Genomic DNA, 19,321 nt, shown 5'->3' on the forward strand with positions numbered 1-19,321 from the left:
AGTGAGGCATCTTACTTTCTCTGATAGGCACAGATATCATTAACAGGAAGTGATGTCACAGAGTTCCCTTTTCTAAAATAGTTAAACCAAATAAAACTACGAAAAAAAATCACAATAAAGTATAATAAATCTACGAAAAGTAAATTAAAACGCAATAAAGGAAAGCAAAAACGTATTTAATAAAAAACGAATTAATTCAGATTAATCAAATATAAACTTCAAATTTTATTCTGTTTCCATTTTAAAAAGCACGAATGAACTTTCAAGGAAAAAGAAAGAAAATACAAAACGTACATGTGAAATAAAATAAATTTGAATGTAAAATATAGTTAAATTAACATGATGTTACATTAAAAAAAATCTTAAAAACAAGAACAATATAAAGAATGTAAAACAAAAATTGGGAGGAAAATAAAAATGTTTCCAGACAAACCTAAATTGAATTACTTGGTCAAATTAAATGAAATTAGATATATTAAGATATATTCCTAAAACTTTTCGTTGTATTTTCTAAATATTAAATTTAAGGTAAACTGGAACAATCATATCCATCTGTCCGTTATCTAACACGGTAATCCCTGAAACTGTAAATGGTTCGATTTTAGTTAGCACAATTAAACTGGGAATCTCTAATAAAATACATTCAGATGTTTTTTAAAAGGTTTTTATTATAATTATTGAACCAAAACTTAAAAATGGGTCCAGCTGATATTTCCAGCTTCCGGTGTGCAGTTCCAGGTGACGGACAGAAGATGGCGCCATATCCTTCCCTGTGGATTCTGAGCGCAGCTTCAATTAACTCACTTTCCTCCGCGGTCCCTTCGGTCAGCTGCTGCTGCGCATGCCCAGTGGCTCCGACAATCCCAGAGGTGTTTGCATGCGGCTCTGGGTTGTAACAGCCGCATGTGGGAGGTCAGAGGTCAACGCGGCTTCATTTGGTTGACAGGTTTTACTACCAAATATCGGGCTGAGTCCTGCGCTCCCATTGGTTGAAGCTGCTGGGTCGTTTGGATATTTGGGTCCAGCAGAACTAGGCTGCGTTTCTGCTTCTACTGCAGAGACAGCAGAAGAACCGGGCCTGGACCGGTTCTGCTGGTCAGCAGCCAATCAGAGCTCCCATCTCATTTTACTGGATAATTAAAGAATAAAAAACATTTTAATGATTTTAGTCACTTTAGTCTGAAGCTGAAGGTTAACGACCATGAGACACGGTAGTGGCAGCATCATGCAGTGGGATGGTTCAGACTAACTAGAGGGGCCTAGTCAAAGTCCAGGGGAAGTAGAAAAAGAAAATATGCACTCCACACTTTCCAGACTGTATTTCTGTAATTAGTTGTTAAAGCACGTGGTATCTGACTCCCAGCATGATGCTGCCACCACCAACATCCAGGCAGTTTGTGATTCAAAACTGAAAACTTTGATCCACCGCTTTGAAACCAGCGGGGTTTTCCTCTCCCTCCCTCTTTTTTTCTCTCTCTCTCTCTCTCTCTCTCTCGCCCTCCTGATCGGCCCCGCCCCCCTGGCCCCCCGCCCCCTCCTCCCTGCTGTATATAAAACTTGGCGGCTCCTGGACTCTCCAGTTTTACGCACGCCAGGATGGAAACGCTCCTGTGCGCGCTGCTCCCCGCTGTTCCAGCTGCTCCCGTTGGTGCTCCTCTCCGCAGCGGCAGACTGCAGCTCCCCCGCTAGAGGCGGCTCCCCGGTTCTGGTTCTAGTTGTGGACTGGAAGGATGCTGCGGCGGGACGCGGCTCCGCTCCCTGACAGGAACCAGCTGGAGTCGGGTTCGGGCTGAGTCCAGAGCCAGACGCAGAGCGGCTCCAGTTTCCGTCCGGCTCCGGAGGATCGCAGAGGATGTAACTGAAGCTGAGGACTCTTTCCGGTTCCACTCACTCACAAAATGACGCGCTGTCTCCTCCGACTGGCTCTGCTCGCGGCGTGCGTCCTTCTCTCCGCCCGCGGAGCCACCGCGCCCGACGCCGAGGCGGTGGCCGGGACCGGGGCGCACCCCGAGTCCTGCGCATCCTGCGCCGCCTCCGCCCGGCTGGAGGAGCCGGAGCCCGGCCGCGTGGACGGGGACTTCCTGGAGGCGGTGAAGAGGCACATCCTGAGCCGGCTGCAGCTGCGGGAGCGGCCCAACATCACGCACCCGGTGCCGCGGGCTGCCATGGTGACGGCGCTGCGTAAGCTGCACGCGGGCAAACTGCGCGAGGACGGCCGGGTGGAGATCCCGAGCCTGGACGGGCACCCGATGAGCAACGAGGTGCTGGAGGAGAGCTCCGAGATCATCAGCTTCGCAGAGAAAGGTCAGCAGGACCGAGGCGGCGGCAGCATGATGCTGAGGGTCCGAGCGGCAGCATCATGCTGAGGGGTCGCAGCTTCCACAAGTTTTTTTTATTTTTATCTGATTTACTGAAAGAAGTTGGCGGGAAAACATTACTTCCAGTCCGTTGCCATGGAGACCCATCAATTGGAGAAACTTCTGGGTTTGTCAGAAATTTCCTCTGATTTCATATTCAGCAGATTCAGGTTTGAAAGTTACAGAAATTAATTTTTTAGAACAAAAATAACCAACACATCATTTTCTGACCTTTGACCTTTTAAATGCCAGTTTTAGATGCCAATGACTGGATTTAGCCGGATTATTTTTAAGGATAAAGTTGTTAAAAAGTCATAAATCTGTTAATGAAACAGAGGAAACTTTTCTATTTCCAAACTGAGGCTCAGGGGCCGTTTGTGGCCCTCAGAATGACCTTTAGCGGCCAGTTATTACAGTTATTAGTTATTACAGTTATTAGTTATTACAAAAGACTGAATGTGAGGTTTTGACTGATGTTAAAAATATTAAATTAAAATCTGAACATGGGAAATGCAAAACAAATTTAAATGTAATTTAATAGAAATAAAGACCAAAAACATCCAGAAGTTTTTACTAAAACTCATTTTTATCAAATTTTATCAAAGCTGACAAAAATACAATCTAGAAAATCTGAAAAAAAAAAAAAGATTTTTGTTTTTAATTAGGTAAAACTAAAAAATCCTTTTTACATATTTAATGTAAACATTTACAGAAACCTGATTTATTATGTTATTAAAACATTGAGTTCAGTTTGTTGTTTATTAGGCAGAAAAAAATAAATACTAAAAATATATTTTAGTTGATTTCTTTATTTAAAAGGGAAAAGTAAAAAAAAAAGTTTTTTCAATTATATTTAAATAGAAAAATACTTTATAATTGAGTTAAATAAAAGTTTTTGTTACACCAAAAAACAAAAAATACAAAAAAAAAAATTTCTAGATGAGTAAATTATTGCACAGATTGGAAAGAATAAAAGTTTACAATTATACAAAATACTAAAAACTGTGTTTTGAGTTAGTTCTGTAAAATATTAAAGTTTTAGCAGAAAACAGTTTTTTTCAGCTCAGATGTTGTTTGTTTACTTAACCAATAAAAATAAAAATAATGATGCAGTTATAAACAAAATAAATCTTTTTAAATTGTGTTTAGTTGAATTATTCATCAGGTAAAAATAAAATAAATAACAGTTTTAGAAATTCTAATCAAAAGGACAAATATGAACCTTGTGGCCCCCAGAGGCTCTTCACCGGGCCACTCTTGGCCCCCGCGCCCCATGTTGGACAACCCGTGCTGCTGTTGCTGCAGGCAGGTTGCAGCAACATGTTGCCGAGACAGAGGGACGTTTCTGGAAGGTTGTCAACCTGAGGAGGTTCAGCCCGGTTCTGCTGCAGATGGAGCGGTTCTGGTCCAAATGAATGAATGAATGAATGTTTGGTTTACAGAGTCTGGTAGGAATCAGTTGACGTTTTCCTGGATTTATTTATGAAGTTTCACTGTGAAACGTCGACCCTACATGACCTTTGACCTCCTCAGGCAGAGATATGCACTGTAAAAACACCAAATATTAACAAGTATTTTGATTCTACTGAAAATCTTTGTGCACTTTAAATAAAGAACTTTTCAGCAAGATAAAAAATACTTTCTTAACGTTGGTTTTAAAGTTTCAGTTCCACTGGCAGGTTATTATTGTTATTATTATTTTTTATTTTTTATTTTTTCCAACATTTTGAGAAACAATCTTCCAGTGGAACTAAAACTTTTTATCGTTATTAAGTCATTAGAGTTAAATCAACTATTTTGCTGTAAAAGTTTTCAGTTTTCTGTCCTGAAATCAAACAAACTGCAGTAGAAACTAGACAACAGTTGGTCAGATTTAGTGTTTTTACAGTGTAAACCAGTTGATCTTACTGGGGTTCTGGATCTGTAGGGCTGTTCTGTTGGAAGGTTCCCTGGCCCCGCAGCATGATGCTGCCACCACCATGTGCCGCCCTGTTCAGGATGTTTCAGTTGAATCCAAACTAAACCTGAAGTTTACCAGAGAAAACCAAACTGTTTACCATTTTAGCTAGCTTTGAGAATTAGCGCACTGTAAATAATCTGTAAAGCAAAGATGTCGTGAACTTCAGTTTTAAAACTTCAGAACTAAGTTAGCCGTTAATCATCTTTTATATCCAAGAAAGTTAAAGGAACAAAATATAAACATAAATAAATATTTCAAAGAACATGGAAATTATATCAAAATATTAAACTGGTGCTCAGGCTGCTGCCAGATTTAGTCTGACTCGTAGTTAGCGCTTTAGCTTCAGCTAAATAACATGTCGGTACAGAGCTTTAGCGTTACATTTCTGACTACTGTTTTACAGTGCAGCTAGCTTTGTAGCCATCAGTTCCCACCATTTGTCTGCTGCTGGGATCCAGTAAAGCCTTTAGCTTCCCATCATGCATCAGTGCAGCCAGTAATCACCATGTTTAATCTGTCACCGGTTCGTGTTCTTGTTTCGCTCCTCGGTTCTGATCCGTATCTTTCTCTCCTCAGATGACCTGGTCACCTCCAAGTCCAGCCTGTTCTTCCTGATCTCCAACGAGGGGAACCAGAACCTCCATGTGACCCAGGCCACCCTCTGGCTGTACTTCAAGCTGCTGCCGCCGGCCGCCGGCGCCGAGCTGCGCGGGAAGCGGAAGGTGACGGTGAAGGTGTACTACCAGGAGCCGGGCCTGGGCAGCCGGTGGGACCTGGTGGAGAAGCGGGTGGAGCTGAGGCGCAGCGGCTGGCACACCTTCTCGCTGACGGACGCCTTGCGGCTGGCGTTCGATCGGAGCGGCGACCGGCGGCAGAACCTGGACGTCCGCTGCGAAGGCTGCGAGGCGGAGGGCGTGGCGCCGGCGCTGATGAACCCGAAGGACGAAGCCCACCGGCCCTTCCTGGTGGTGCGGGCGCGGCAGGCCGACGGGAAGCACCGCATCCGGAAGCGCGGCCTGGAGTGCGACGGCAGCAGCAGCCTGTGCTGCCGCCAGCAGTTCTACATCGACTTCCGGCTCATCGGCTGGAACGACTGGATCATCGCGCCCTCGGGGTACTTTGGGAACTACTGCGAGGGGAACTGCCCCGCCTACATGGCGGGCGTCCCCGGCTCGGCCTCGTCCTTCCACACGGCCGTGGTGAACCAGTACCGCATGAGGGGCATGAGCCCCGGCTCCATGAACTCCTGCTGCATCCCCACCAAGCTCAGCACCATGTCCATGCTCTACTTCGACGACGAGTACAACATCGTGAAGCGGGACGTTCCCAACATGATCGTGGACGAATGCGGCTGCGCCTGACTCTACTTCCTGTTTATTTAACGCCACGATGCGGCAGACTGACGACTTTACCGCAAAATAAATATAAAACTAAATATTTATGAACGTCCTCATCCACACAAATCCACAAACTCGCATGTATGCCTGCACAAAACCTTGTACATATATTTATGTCTGTTGCTATGTATTCTGTCCAATCTTCCAAATCTGATCGACTCGGCAAACAATCAGCTCCTCAGTAGAAATCTCCAAGACTGTGAGGACGCCCCTGGTCTCTGACTTACAGCAGTATAATCCACTTATTTGAGCCTTATCAAATGTTTGTTTTTACCTGAAAGCACTGAAGGTACGACTGCCAACCGACAGCACTTCTGGCCTTAAGTTATTCAACTAGGACCTGGACGTCTGGGCACCGACCCACAGAATCATCCTCCAAAGACCAGCAGGAGTCCGACGGTACACCCAACCTATGCTTCAACCATTATTTGCTAATATTTGACAATCCAGAGGCTTGTAAGCAGCTAAAAGTTGCCTGAAGCCTTCGAGTCCCATCAACATTGGCGTCAACCGACCTGTTGGCGTTGACATGTGACTGAACAGCTCCAGTTCCTCTCTGCTGGCTTTGAGTCAGGTGTTCTTGGAGGAAACCACTCTGTGGAAGTTAAAGACACTCAGAACCTGTAAAAATCATCTTTTCTTTGCACTTAGCAACACAAACCAGACGGCTGAGGCCAAACTTTGCTGTTTCACGCTTCATCTCCAGCACTTAGAGCCGAGGGAACTCTGAGCCTCGTTAGTTGTTGCCATATTCAGTTCAATGCAGCTCTGCACGCCCCAACGCACACGTTTTAAAACTCCTGCAGATCCATTTGCCTTTAATGATCGCGGAGTGGCGCTTCATCACCGGCCAGCCCTTTCAAATGCCACATTAGTTATGCAAGATGTAGAAGGTGCTCACCGCTCAACAGCTCCAAGCGTCCAGCTGAAACGCCGGCGGTTCGGGCCGGAGGACATCTGGCCGCTCACGTCCTGCTAACGGTACAGCTAACTGTGAGCTTAGCGCTTCTGCTAGCTTTGAAAACGTTTAGTGCACTTGGCTATTAATAAGTTATTATTTCTGGATAAATTTTAAATACACAATTTAATTTCTGATCATTCTTGAAGGATTGAGACGTTTATATTCATGCTCTAATTTTAGCCAGGAATCAACAGTTCCTGTCCCGACTTTCTCTCTGTTCCGTCCAACAACTGAATTGAAAACAAGATGTAAACATTGACACCAGAAATTTAACATGTTGATTAAATTAAATTGGTGCTTAAAGGTTGTTGTCCTTTAAAGGCAGAGACAACTGAAGTTAGCACATTAGTGTTAGCTTCAGGTGAACACTATGTTGGTGTAGCGCTTTAGCATTAGCTTAACTACTGTTAATGGTTAGTGCAGCTAACTGTCTAGCTAGCGTCGCTAACCACTGCCAGACACAACTTTATACCAAACCTTTAACCAGCAGATTTATTTATCTGTCCTGATGCTACGTACAGATGAGTTTAGAAAGCTTCACCAGTTTATTCAAACTCTGCTAAACTGGAAGCTAACCAGTTCAGGGAAAGAATAAAAGACGTAAAACATGTGAAAAAGTTCTTTTCTGACGTTAAACGTTGTGATTCAGTCTCTGGAAAACGTCGTAAAATAAGATTTTGCTGTCGTTGGGTTATTAGTAGAAAAAGAGCTGATACCAAGCAAATCAAACGGGGATTAAAACCAGGCCCTGAGGAACTCCAAAGGGATTTCCAGGGTTTATTTTGGGGTGAAAGCCGGTTGTCCTCCGGCCTGGCAGCTCACGTTTGGGCTCTACTGGACCGCCATCACAGCAGCGACACATGGAGGCGTTTCAAACACTGACCCAGCTATAAATACAGTTTTACTGGCAACATGGAGGCAGCATCTGAAGATGAAAACCTGGGGCTAACGTCGACCCAGATGTGACGGAGAGGCTTTTAAAGCTGCGTCCCGGCGGAGCGCCATCGCAGCACACTAACACACTTTACGACACAGTTTGAGCGCCGTTATTTCCTCGCTCAGGAACACCTGAGCTCCATCGTCGGCCGCCCGCCTCGCCCTCACAGCCACCTGTTGTTAGTATTTGCACTGAGCAGACAGACGCTGCCGGGTTCGATGAAAAGCTATTTTTATAGGAGCAAAGTGTTCAGATGTAACTGTGGAACCAAAGAGGCTGCCATGTTTTTGTTAAGAGGCCTAAACACTGTTCAGGGTTCAGTCAGTCCATAGATCAAACTCGTTTCTATTTTTTACTTAGACATTAAATATGTCCTATTTTTTCATCAGAGTACTTAAATATTCCTAGTTTGGTTTTGTTAGCTTGAGTTGTTTAGCCTGAAGCGCACGCCATCGACTCCTGTACAGACCATGTAACATATCAACATTCAGATATCTGGTTCTTTGTAATTGTTGGAAAATAAATTTCTTATTACTTGTAGCAAAGTGTCTCATTTTCTACTGGCAGTACAACCATTACTGTTTCTGGTCAAATATGATTTTACATAAATAACTAAAGCTATTTATGCTAATGTGCTGTGGTTAGCACTGCTAACCTAAACGTTAGCCATGCTAACACGCTACATTGATTCCCAACCAGAACATGAGGTCAGAAATGAAAACCAATAACCGATGATCGGCTCCTTCCTCCACGTTTCTTCTGCTCCGTTTGGCCTCCTGTGTTTTCTTGGTTGCACCACCTGGTGGAAGCTGCTGGAAGTGCAGCTCTGTGGTGACGTCAGGCGACACGCGAGCTGTTTGGTCCTGCTGCTCGACGGCGGCAGGTACACGGCAGAGCGCAGGAATGTTAATGATGGCCGCCGCGGGGCCTGGCGCGCCGCCGAGCGGGACTCGATGTGCTTTCTGCTGATTTACGACCGGCGGCAGCCGAGGCGGAGAACTGCGGCGAGAGGCAGTGAATCACGAGCCGCGCGTCTAACGAGGTGGTACCTGACGGAGGAGAAACGGAGAGCAGGAAAACTACAAGCTGCACAGGAACCAGAGAAACCCTCCAACTGACGGAGGATCGGACCGGAAAGAAAGAGACACAATCTGGAAAAACATCTGAAACCTTCACATCAATGCTCCACTTTGAAACTCACAAAACTTCAGTTTCTTTTCTACAAAATTCTGAGATTAAGTTCAAAATTTGAGTTTTTCTTGCTAATTTTTGACTTTTCAATCTCAGAAATTTCCAAGTTTTTTCTTGACAAACTGACATTAATTTCAAACTTTCCCAGGTTTTCTATAGAAAGTTTTTGTGGTAGATTGCTGGATGTCTCTGCCTACGGTGGCCCTGAAGGCCTGGTGTCACCTCCAGCCGGTGACGCCGCTCTGCTCACTGCAGCCATGTTGGAGAACAAACTGACAATTTGACACAAATTTCACAAAACCACATTTCTGCATTTCAGAAACCGAACAGTTGAGTTTCTGCCAAGCGGCTCCAGTTGCAGCAGGAACATTGATGAGGCTTTTAGTCGCTGAAGGAAGATTTCAAAACATTTTGAGGCCACGGAGGAGTTTGTGGAAAATAAAAGTTTTTTTATTATTCAATGCAGAAACACTAAAAAAAGTTTTTGTTTCTAGTTTCTAATGAAAATATGAATTAATTCAAATCTGCTGGCTCCATTGGCAGATTATTTCACCAATAATGACTATAAATAATCTGATATTTATCAATAAAAACTTTATTTAAATGAGCTGGTATATTTGCACTGTAAAAGCGACAGAAACACTTGGTAGGATTTAGTGTTTTTACAGAGCAAACTGATCAGGTTTGGTTATTAAATCAGATTTTTATGACCTTAATCCAGATAAATGTTTATCAGTGAGTTAAAATTTCAAACTCATAAATCGGGAAAATAACTGAAAAGTTTGAATCTAGTTAAAGTTTTGCGGATTTAAACGTTTTTTTCTCCAGATGTTTTGTCATTTTCTGTGAACACAACCGAAAGTTTTCTAAAATATTCCCATAAAATCTCCTCATTAGTTGTATTTTCTGTAAAAGGATTTAAATTTGTCAAGGAGTCATAAATGTTAAAATGAATTTGTTGTAACTGAATGAATTAAACCAAACTGACGTAACTCAGATTAAACTGGAGAACAAACGCCACTGGGTTGGTTTGAGTGTTCTGCTACTGGATGAACTGGATTAAACCGGATTATAAAGAAATGTTGGGATTAACCAGCAACTATCAGAACAACGATGCCTATCAAAATCAACTGGATTAAATTAGAGCAAAGAAATGAGCCGATACAGAACGATTGGACTGAACTGGACCAGATGAATGAACTGGTCGTTGCCTCCTCCTGATTGGTCGTTGCCTCCTCCTGATTGGTCGTTGCCTCCTCCTGATTGGTCGTTGCTTCCTCCTGATTGGTCGTTGCCTCCTCCTGATTGGTCGTTGCTTCCTCCTGATTGGTCGTTGCCTCCTCCTGATTGGTCGTTGCTTCCTCCTGATTGGTCGCTTCCTCCTGATTGGTCGTTGCCTCCTCCTGATTGGTCGTTGCTTCCTCCTGATTGGTCGTTGCCTCCTCCTGATTGGTCGTTGCTTCCTCCTGATTGGTCGTTGCCTCCTCCTGATTGGTCGTTGCTTCCTCCTGATTGGTCGTTGCTTCCTCCTGACTCATTCCTCAGCCGGCGGTGGCATCGGTGGCGTCGCGCCTCCAGACCGGCGGTTCACGGCCGAGCTAAGTTTGGAAGGTGAGTCACGGCGGGAATGTTTCCAGAGGAAGCCGCAGTCACAACAGCTCCTCCCAGATTAGTCCAAACAGCCGCAGAGATCCAAACAAAGTTTCCTAACAGCCCAGCTGGTGACTCACTGGGACGTTTCCTTCAGGAGGCGGAGCGGCGAAACCTGCAGCAGCAGCAGCAGCAGCATCTGGTTCTGAAGGTGTTTCAGTCGGAGAAGCAGGAATAAAGACCCAGAATAAATAAAAACACAGATTATCTCGTCTGGATTCAAACTAAATATGAAGAAAACAAAACGTTTCACTCATTAGTTCATAAAGTACAGAAAGTATACAAACAGTTCCTGCCTATTCATAAAATAAAAACTATACAGTCAAATAAAACTTATTTATTCTTCCTCTTATTGGAGCTTTGCTACCAGAAACCTTTACTGAATTAATTCATTTGGTTTCTTAAATCTAAAAGTTCTTGAGGTGATTTTCTGATATCTACACGTTTTCTGGATTTACTTTTTACTTTAAATGTTTATTTTTCTGTTTTTAATTCTGATTTTTGGCCTGGATTCCTCTGAAAAGGAGTTTTTATCCGGATAAAATAAGAATTATAAATAAATATGAACGAGATAAATGGCAGCGTGTTTTGCAGCCGTCTTGTATTCGTTTTGCATCGCAGCGTTTCCCGTTGCAGGTCGTTTCCCGACGCGCAGCGACCCCTGATCGACCCCCGATCGAGAGGCGATCGACCCCCGATCGCTCCAGACGGCCGGCCTGGCCGCAGCAGGTCCAGCTGACCCGGCAGCTCTCATGAATATTCAGCAGCCTCATTAGGAAGGTCCCGCCTCATGATTATTCATGTTTTCACAGGTTTCCAGAGAGCAGGTGTCCGGCTCTGGTGCTGGTCCGTGTTTCTGGGTCGGCGCTGCAGCAGCGTTGGAGGTTTGGTGGAGAAACGCAGCGTGACCTGCAGCCGCTCAGGTTTTCACACCTGTTTGTCCTGCATTCATGGCTCCATTATCTCTGCCTTTTTGTTCGCTGTGGAGCCTCAGAAAGTAGGACAGAGCAAGTTGCAAAAGGCACAATGGGCCGCGGTGGTTTGCTTTTCTTGTTAACTCCCAATTAGACATTGTTGTCCCTCCAAATGTTTGAATAATTGAGCAGAATTTAAGCAGATGTATAATCTAAATCAGGCCACGTGTCTCTTCAGGCTCATGAGGAGTTCGCAGCGCTGCAGGTCAGGTCTTGTTTCCAGGCTAAGCCCTCTGAATGAAGGCTGATAGCTTTGTTACATGAGTGGCTTTTCACCTGCGATAGCTGCTGACTCCGGTTCTCTCCTCGGCCCCTCGGGGAGCCCGTCGAGCCCCTGATTGCTCCGAGTCGGGCCGGGTCTGATGAAGAGGAGGCAGGGGGTCGGCTCCCAGAGAGACGAAGGGCTCCTCATCACAGCTCGTCAAAATCAGCCACTGAAACTCCGCCTACAACTTTCCCTCATCAAGAGGAGCCAAAAATATCCTGGAACACATTCAGAGAGTTTCCTTCTTCATGGACAGTAAACAAAAACAGAGACAAAAAGATTTACCAGGAAAAGTAAAAATACCAGGATGAAAATCTGAGCAACCTGTTCCCCTCCTGGCCTGTGGGGGCGCTGCACCAACAACCACTGAAGGAAACCACACAAAAACCTCTGAAGACACTGAGAGCAACTTCCTTCTTCACCAGATGGAAACAAGATGGAGGCGTCAGATTTTAACTCTTTAGTCTTTGGCTGAAGACCAGGAGACGTTTCTCCTGCTAGCGCTAGGCTAACATGTTAGCTATGGTTGGATTTACCCAGAATGCCCTGCGCTGTAGTCACTTCCTGTTTTTGGAGCATCTTGATGTTCATATATGCTTTTAAACTTCAAACTGACACCGAGGTCAGAGGTCACTTTATGTTCACACCTCATGGACTGGACTTGGATTTCGCTTTGTGGAAGTCAGGCCCTTCCTGCATTGATTGCCAAAATAAAAGCTTTAACCCATTGCTCAGTAATCAGAGATGAGATCCCAGCAGAGCGACTGCTTCCTGTCGCCGCCGTCAGACAGCGTGATGCTCGCCGCCGTCAGACAGCGTGATGCTCGCCGCCGTCAGACAGCGTGATGCTCGCCGCCGTCAGTCCCGCCTGCAGCCGGAGGTCACCAGCGAAGCGTCCTGCTGGAGGTCAAGGCCCGGCGGTGCGGTAATCTCCTGGTTTGAGTTACTTCATCGGTTAAGAAGCCGGTTGGCCCAAGAATGCGGCGCTGCTATAATTAAGAGGCTTTAGCTGAATTTTGCAGGAGTAAAAAGCCTCATTATGGTCTTAACGGGGATTTGGAGCCGAATGGTTTCCTCATAACCCGACACTCGGCCCATTATGGGCTGACAGCGGCCAGGAGGCGCGGCGCACGTCTCACTGCTCCCAACTGTCCAATGAGTGAGGCTGTTTTCACACAGTCATGACCATCAGAGGTTCAGTCACTGACTACACCGACCTGACTGCTTCACTCTGAGTTCACAGGTCAGAGGTCATCAGACCTGAGCTGCTGCTGGAGGGTTTAAAGAACTAGAAAACATTTTATATTTACTCGGAAATCAACGTCAAAGTCTCTGGAGATAAAAAGATTTAACAATCCTCAAACACTGACAATGTAGAAAATGAGGGAAACGCTTCTACCAGAACCCTGCTCAGCCTTAGACTTTGACTAGACCACTGTCTCTCATTTCCAGTTTCTTCTACCACACACCTGATGTGCGTAAGTGATGTGTGGCTGTGTTGGTGTGCATAATAAAACGGAAATAGAAACTACAGAGTGGATCACATCTCATGAAAATGTAGTTTTTTGTGCCTCTGGTAAGGCATGGAGAGTTCACTGGAAGCATATTCAGTAAATGAGTTCTGATCTCCCTGAAACCAACCTGAGTAAAGATCATTGTTTTTACTATTTCTAGAAACTTTCCTGATATGAAACTTTAAAAAAATGCATCATGGGAGTTCAGCTATGGAAGCCAGTCAAAACTTTTCCTCCTGTAACTGAATGTGTCAACATTGGACTTTCAAAGTTTCACCAGTTGATTTCTTCCATTTGTCGATGCATCATGCAGAGCGAATGTTGTCTGTTTTCAACATTCGAAAACTGCTGAGGCATTGAGCCGCGTCGCGTTGAGCTGCATCGCGGCCCAATGCCTCAGCTCTCCACTCCAGTCCCGGCCGACACCAAGCTGAGCCAGAACCCAGCAGTCTAATTGAAGCTCTTGTTTCTGGGCATTTTTTAATTACTAGCTGACCTGGTAATAGCACGTGCTAACATCAGTGAAAATAAAGAGGACCTTACACACACACACAGTGTCACAGTATTCTCCAGGAGGGATGGCAGCGATTCAAGACGGCAGCTATTAAAGGTCCAAGTCGGCGCTGAATGAATGACATCACTCACAGCTTGTGTTCATACAAATCCCACCCGGACCCCGAGATCTCATTGGAGGCAAGTTGAACAAACACTGGCAGCGACCCGTTAGCTCCTCACACACACACACACACACACACACAGAGCGAGTGTTTCTCCAGAGAAAGCGTTTAGCAGCAATCACCATCAGGCGCGCTGCAGCAGTAATTTATGGTAATATATGGTGGGGTGTATATTTACTTTACAGGCAGCCTGATAAGGATCATGTGGCATGTTTCTGGAGAGCGTTGGGAACACAATTGGGAGATTTGTTGCGGGGCTCTGGGGGCCGCGGCGGCCCCCCGCGGGGCCTGAACAGAGCGGCTGTGCTCTGAACACTGAGGCAGTGTCTCCGCCTCGGGCCGCGTCCATCACTCAGGCCGTCGATCCGAGTCCGGCTGAATGAATGGGAGGCGGATTCATCCTGGAGTTCAGCAGACTCAAACCGAAAACCAGGACGCTTTGGGCTCTTCGCCTCCTGCAGACGTGATGAGAGATTCTCTTGATTCAATGGGATAAAAACGACTGAAAAAACCCAAAACTCTGCAGGAACTGAGAGCAGCAGAGCTGCACTAAAGACGTCCTAAACGCTGCTCCTCTGCTGGACGACTGGCCGCTGCTTCAGTTTACAAAGATCCTCCATCATGGTTAGCTTGTTTGTCCAGGGGCCATACCACCAAGACCGCTCAGAACCTCCAGAACGTTGCTATGAAACCAGGCGTCTCCTTCCAGAAGAACATATTTCTCTCTGAGAAGACTCCAGACTGACGTCTGCCGGAGGTATGCAGAGGGGAAGCTTTATGTTTTCAGTGAAACAGCGTTCACATCAAACTGTGTTGAACGCCTCCGAGTCGATAAGGTCGTGATTACCGCTGCCAGGAGAAACGGGGCTAGCCGCTCAGCTAGCTCCTCCATCAGGCTGAGGGAAATGAAGGAGTTTGTAACGAGATGTTGACGATGAAATGAGTTCAGTCCGTACAGCTGAGTATCTGGGAAGCTTCAGTCTTTCAACTGGCTGAGGACTGAAATGGTTGATCAGAAAGTAAACGGACCTGATCCCACAAACATTTCAGATCTGAGAAAACCTGGACCGGAGGATCACCAGGACTCTGGACTAGAGGATCACCAGGACTCTGGACCAGAGGATCACCAGGACTCTGGACCAGAGGATCACCAGGACTCTGGACTAGAGGATCACCAGGACTCTGGACCAGAGGATCACCAGGACTCTGGACCGGAGGATCACCAGGACTCTGGACCAGGCAGGTCCTGTTCCTACCTGGTACTTTTACTGGCCACCACTCCTGCTCCAGAAACTTCCCCTAAATTAGAGCAGCTTTTTATTTTTCTACAGTCCTGGATAAACTGCGTTCTGGCTCGACCCGATCCGTGGAGACTCCGTGGTGTCGGGCCCGATCTTTCTGGACGACTTTAATGTGATTTTGCTCAGGTTCTTCCTATGCGAACCAAAGGTTTCCTGGTTTATTGCGACCTGACGTTAGGGTTTCTACGTGTATTTTTACTGGTTTGGCAGCACAAAGTCATGATTGTAAACCTGATGCTACACAAATGAACGCAGCAACCCGCCGTCCAGCACGGCGCTGCACAGACGGCCCGTGTTGCACATGTTCCTTGTTCAGTTTGCTCTCCCCACCCTGCCCATCGTTACTTGGCTTTGTGTGCAACTTGTTAACAGCTGACATCAATATTTCTTGTGAGCCCCAGAAGGGAGTCAGGGGTACAACATGTACCACGGTTTGAGAACCACTACAGAAGAGAACATCGGTCCCAAAGAACTTTCTGTTCAACTTCACAGCGCATGGAGACTAAACTGTCTCTTTTTTCTCAAAACCGTAGATCCAGACAAACGTGTGACCCTGTTAGAGTCCCAACATCTGTAGAAAGAGGCCGAGTCCCTGAATGTGATCCTTTCTTCTCCATGTATGCTTTAAATCAGGACATCTAATGAAACACAAGAAGCTTCAGATCATATTTTAACCATGAAGGATCATTTCTTCAAGATATTTACTTTGGGTCACCGCTGGCACCGAGGCATCGTCTCCAATCTCTCCCAAGATGATTGAGGTCATGGAATGGATAAGGGATGTAAGTCACGTTTGTGTCCAAACATTAATGATGCTGTTTTTCATTTAACTGAAAACACTGTTTTTATGGCAGTGTTTGGTTTATCTCCTGAAAGCTGACGTGTCTCTCCACCTGGCGGAGGAGGAAAGAAGGCCAAGACCTTCCTAAGCGCAGCAGCGTGGACGTCCTGTCGGGGGAATAAATCACCATCAGAGGTGACTCTCCCAATCACGTGGCAGGAGCGGGGCCTCCTTTCCACAGCCGTATAATCAGGCCTGAGCGCCGGGACAGAAAGCAGCTGCAGCGCTCCTATGAAAGGCAGCGTTTCATGAGGAAACAGGTGAGACGGCTCCGGGCTGCCTTTGATGATTAGAGGAACTAAACAAATATACAGTCTGCTAGTGGCATGAAGGAACTGCCACCAGGGGCTGCAGTGTGCGTCAGCAGCAGCGCAGCCTCCAGATGACAGATTTTCTGGTTGTTCTGGCTCACATGCACAGTAGTTGACATGTTTCATGAAACCGGATCGTTCCTGTATCTCAGAGTAACAAGAACAAGATGTTCTCTGGGGTGAGAGCCAGCGGAAAGGCAAAGACATGAAGGAAGGGAGCGGGTGATGAGGGCACAGTGCGAGATTGAGTTGGAAAGGCAAGGGGGAGAATTGCAATGGCAGTGGGCCGGGTTCCTACTGCACACAGCAAAGTTCAGAGCCAATCTGTGCCTGGAATACCAAGCGGCCGGTTCCCCGGGCGGCCAACAATGGGGCAGCGGGCGTGCTGCGGCAGCTTAATTTCCACTGAGCGAGAGGCGAACGCCGTCCATCTCTTTCAGCGCTCAGCAACGAGCCTGCTGGCCTGAAAGAGGACAGAGCCTCACCTCCAACCAGGAAACGGTCGGCTCCAAGCGGCTGGACAAGCGCGATGACGAGCAGGAAGGAAGGAGAATGATCTCACCTCCGTTTTCACCAACACGGCCCGATCCATGAGGCCGATCCGGTCCGGTTCACCTCATCAAGTCAAATGTTAACACCAAGCGTTCTCCAGTTCAACCCAGTTCAGTCAGATGGTCAGTTTACCAAACAATCCACTTTATTACTGTTGATTTCAGCTACTGATGCTGGATGGGTCACTCTGTTTCCACTGAGAAACTGACCGGTACCGCACCGTTCCTTCAGCTGTAGGTCCACCGTCAACCAGAACCTCCCACACTCTGCTCACCGTGAATCCATGACCCAGAGGTTCTGGAGGGCCAGGAAGGACCATGTCAGTGTCCTGGCCTTTTATTCACCACCTGCCCCAGAGGCAGGAGAGGCTCTCCATCCGTCCCTCTGAGGAAGGAGGTGGAGGTTCATGTCCTCTGCTGGGTGAATCCTGGTCCAGTCCGGTTCTGTTGGGTTTATCGGTTCTGATCCTGGTTCCAGAGCTGCAGAAAGTTTCAAGCTGACGCTGTCCCCGTCCACGTGTCCGGTGATTAATCTGCTGGTCATTAGTCTGCGCTGAAACCCAATCCCTTTCACTGCGTTTTGTTTCTGCTGCTGAATTAGCCGCTAGAATACATTAGCATACTAAATACGAGGAGCTGGGAACCCGTCCTGCTCTGGAGGCCCAAGTACAGAAACACGGACCCGTCACAAGCTCAGATATCAGGTAACGCTCCCGCCGCGCCTCAGCGGGGGGCGGACCGGACCACACTGCTGCTCTGATGGAGAACATGGGGCAACAATGCCAAATGAAGCAGGGATTGCTGATTTGTTTGGACCAGGCCGTAATGGCAGGCAGGGGGGTTATTAGCATAACAAGGCCAGCGCAACCAAAAGCCATTTTGCTCCCTTTGTTTCAGCTAAGCAGCTGTCATTTGCACAACATTATGCATTTTGGATGCTTCTATGCTAATTTTGGGGGGGACAATTTTTCCTACAATGAGCATCGGGCGTCCAACAGAAAGCTTTTCATGGCACAGACCCCGGGGAGCCCCGAGCCCAGCCAAGTCAAACAATGGCTAACTGGGCCGCGGATCGCATGGAGGGACCCGGGCGGTGCAGCGAGGTCCCAGCGCGCCGCGACCCGAATCCCAAACACCCCACATACAGTATGGACCGGTCCGGGCAGCGCCAGCACAGCGCTGATGGACAGCGAAACGGAACGGACCTGATCACCATGAAACCAGCTGAGATCCTGCTCTGACTTTATTGGCTGCAGCCGTTACCCAGAATCCACCAGCAGCATGATGGGCTCATGACGACAGAGTCATTAATCTGTCCAACAGTTTAAAAATAAAGAAACGTTTCCAGTTTCACCAAAACCTCCACAAATCAAACATCATTAGAACTACGGAGCTACATTAGAGCCATGAAGTTTGGTCACAAAATGTTTTTGAAACCAAAAAACTGAAAAAATAATTTCTCATTTTCTGTTTGACTTTGTAATTAAAAATTAAACAAAAAAATTAATTTAAAAATAAAATATATTTTGAAACTAAAAAAAATTGCTTCAATAATAAAAACTAATTTTGAAACTAAGAAAAATATTTTAAACTAAAATATTTTGGAAAAAAAAATTAAGGTAAAAAAAGATTTAAAACTGAATTTTTTTAAAAATCAGAAAGACATTTTTCAAACAAAAAAAATTTATATTAAAAAATGTTTAACTAAAAAAATTATTCAAAACTAAAATATTTTGAACCTGAAAAATAATTTTTTAAAACTTTTTTTCTTTTCTTTTCTTCAAAAAGCCAAAAACTGAGCAGAGTTCATCATCGTTTCCATGGCTACGGTGTTAAAATGGCGGCTAAAATCCACAGAACGCAAAACCTTTATAAACCTCCTGGATTAATTTCTTCCTGCTGAAGGAAAATATTACAAATTAACGACTGTTTAATTATTTATCTCTTATATCTTAACTTCTGTGCATTAATATGTTTTTATAAATTTGTTATGATTTCATGTTTGACTTTAATAAATTGTAAAATCCATCCTAACAGTTTTCAACAATGTTATTAATATTCAGGTCAGAGCTTCAATAATCAGTTTGATGTTTAACAATAATTCATTGTATTTACTCATTAATAAAAATATTTAGTGTTATTACAATGAAACCAGATTCATCAGGTTCTTGTTTCTTATGATCCAGATAATAATAATCCTCTCATTTCTGTTTCTGAGTTTTTTAAAGTTTTACACGTTCTGATGTTAATCTAAGAAATAAATCTTCAGTCTCAGCAGCTAAACTTTACGTTTGGCAGCGGCTGATCGCTTCAGTCTCTGAATAAAACCGTTTGGGTTTCGATGAAATGAAAGATAATCTGCTGTTGGGATTTTATCCTGTAAATTGGTCTGAATATTCAGCGTCAGAGGAAAAGCGTCGAGTTAAAATGCTTG

General features: G+C 45.5%; 1 protein-coding gene and 1 long non-coding RNA gene across 2 annotated transcripts in view; one reads left to right on the top strand and one right to left on the bottom strand.

Moving 5' to 3' along the window:
• Positions 1–413: 413 nt before the first annotated feature.
• LOC122826971 (inhibin beta B chain-like) lies at positions 414–5,758 on the top strand. The gene is made up of 2 exons (XM_044109403.1): positions 414–2,304; positions 4,894–5,758. Exons 1-2 carry the CDS (start codon positions 1,899–1,901, stop codon positions 5,676–5,678), a joined length of 1,191 nt encoding a protein of 396 aa, XP_043965338.1. The 5' UTR covers positions 414–1,898; the 3' UTR covers positions 5,679–5,758.
• A 4,424-nt stretch (positions 5,759–10,182) lies between these two features.
• LOC122826973 overlaps positions 10,183–19,321 on the bottom strand; it is a 50,510-nt gene continuing 41,371 nt past the window's right edge. Inside the window, exons 6-7 of the long non-coding RNA XR_006369906.1 lie at positions 11,704–11,910; positions 10,183–10,598 (exon numbers count right to left, since the gene is read on the bottom strand). This is a non-coding gene — a long non-coding RNA (uncharacterized LOC122826973). The remainder of the gene's footprint in view (positions 10,599–11,703; positions 11,911–19,321) is intronic.

This window comes from Gambusia affinis, linkage group LG24 (genome assembly GCF_019740435.1).
Source record: "Gambusia affinis linkage group LG24, SWU_Gaff_1.0, whole genome shotgun sequence".
NCBI lineage: Eukaryota > Metazoa > Chordata > Actinopteri > Cyprinodontiformes > Poeciliidae > Gambusia > Gambusia affinis.

Coding starts and splice junctions, on each gene's coding strand:
- LOC122826971 (XM_044109403.1), top strand. CDS start 1,899: ATGACGCGCTGTCTCCTCCGACTGGCTCTGCTCGCGGCGTGCGTCCTT. Junction 2,305..4,893: donor CATCAGCTTCGCAGAGAAAG/GTCAGCAGGACC, acceptor TTCTCTCCTCAG/ATGACCTGGTCACCTCCAAG.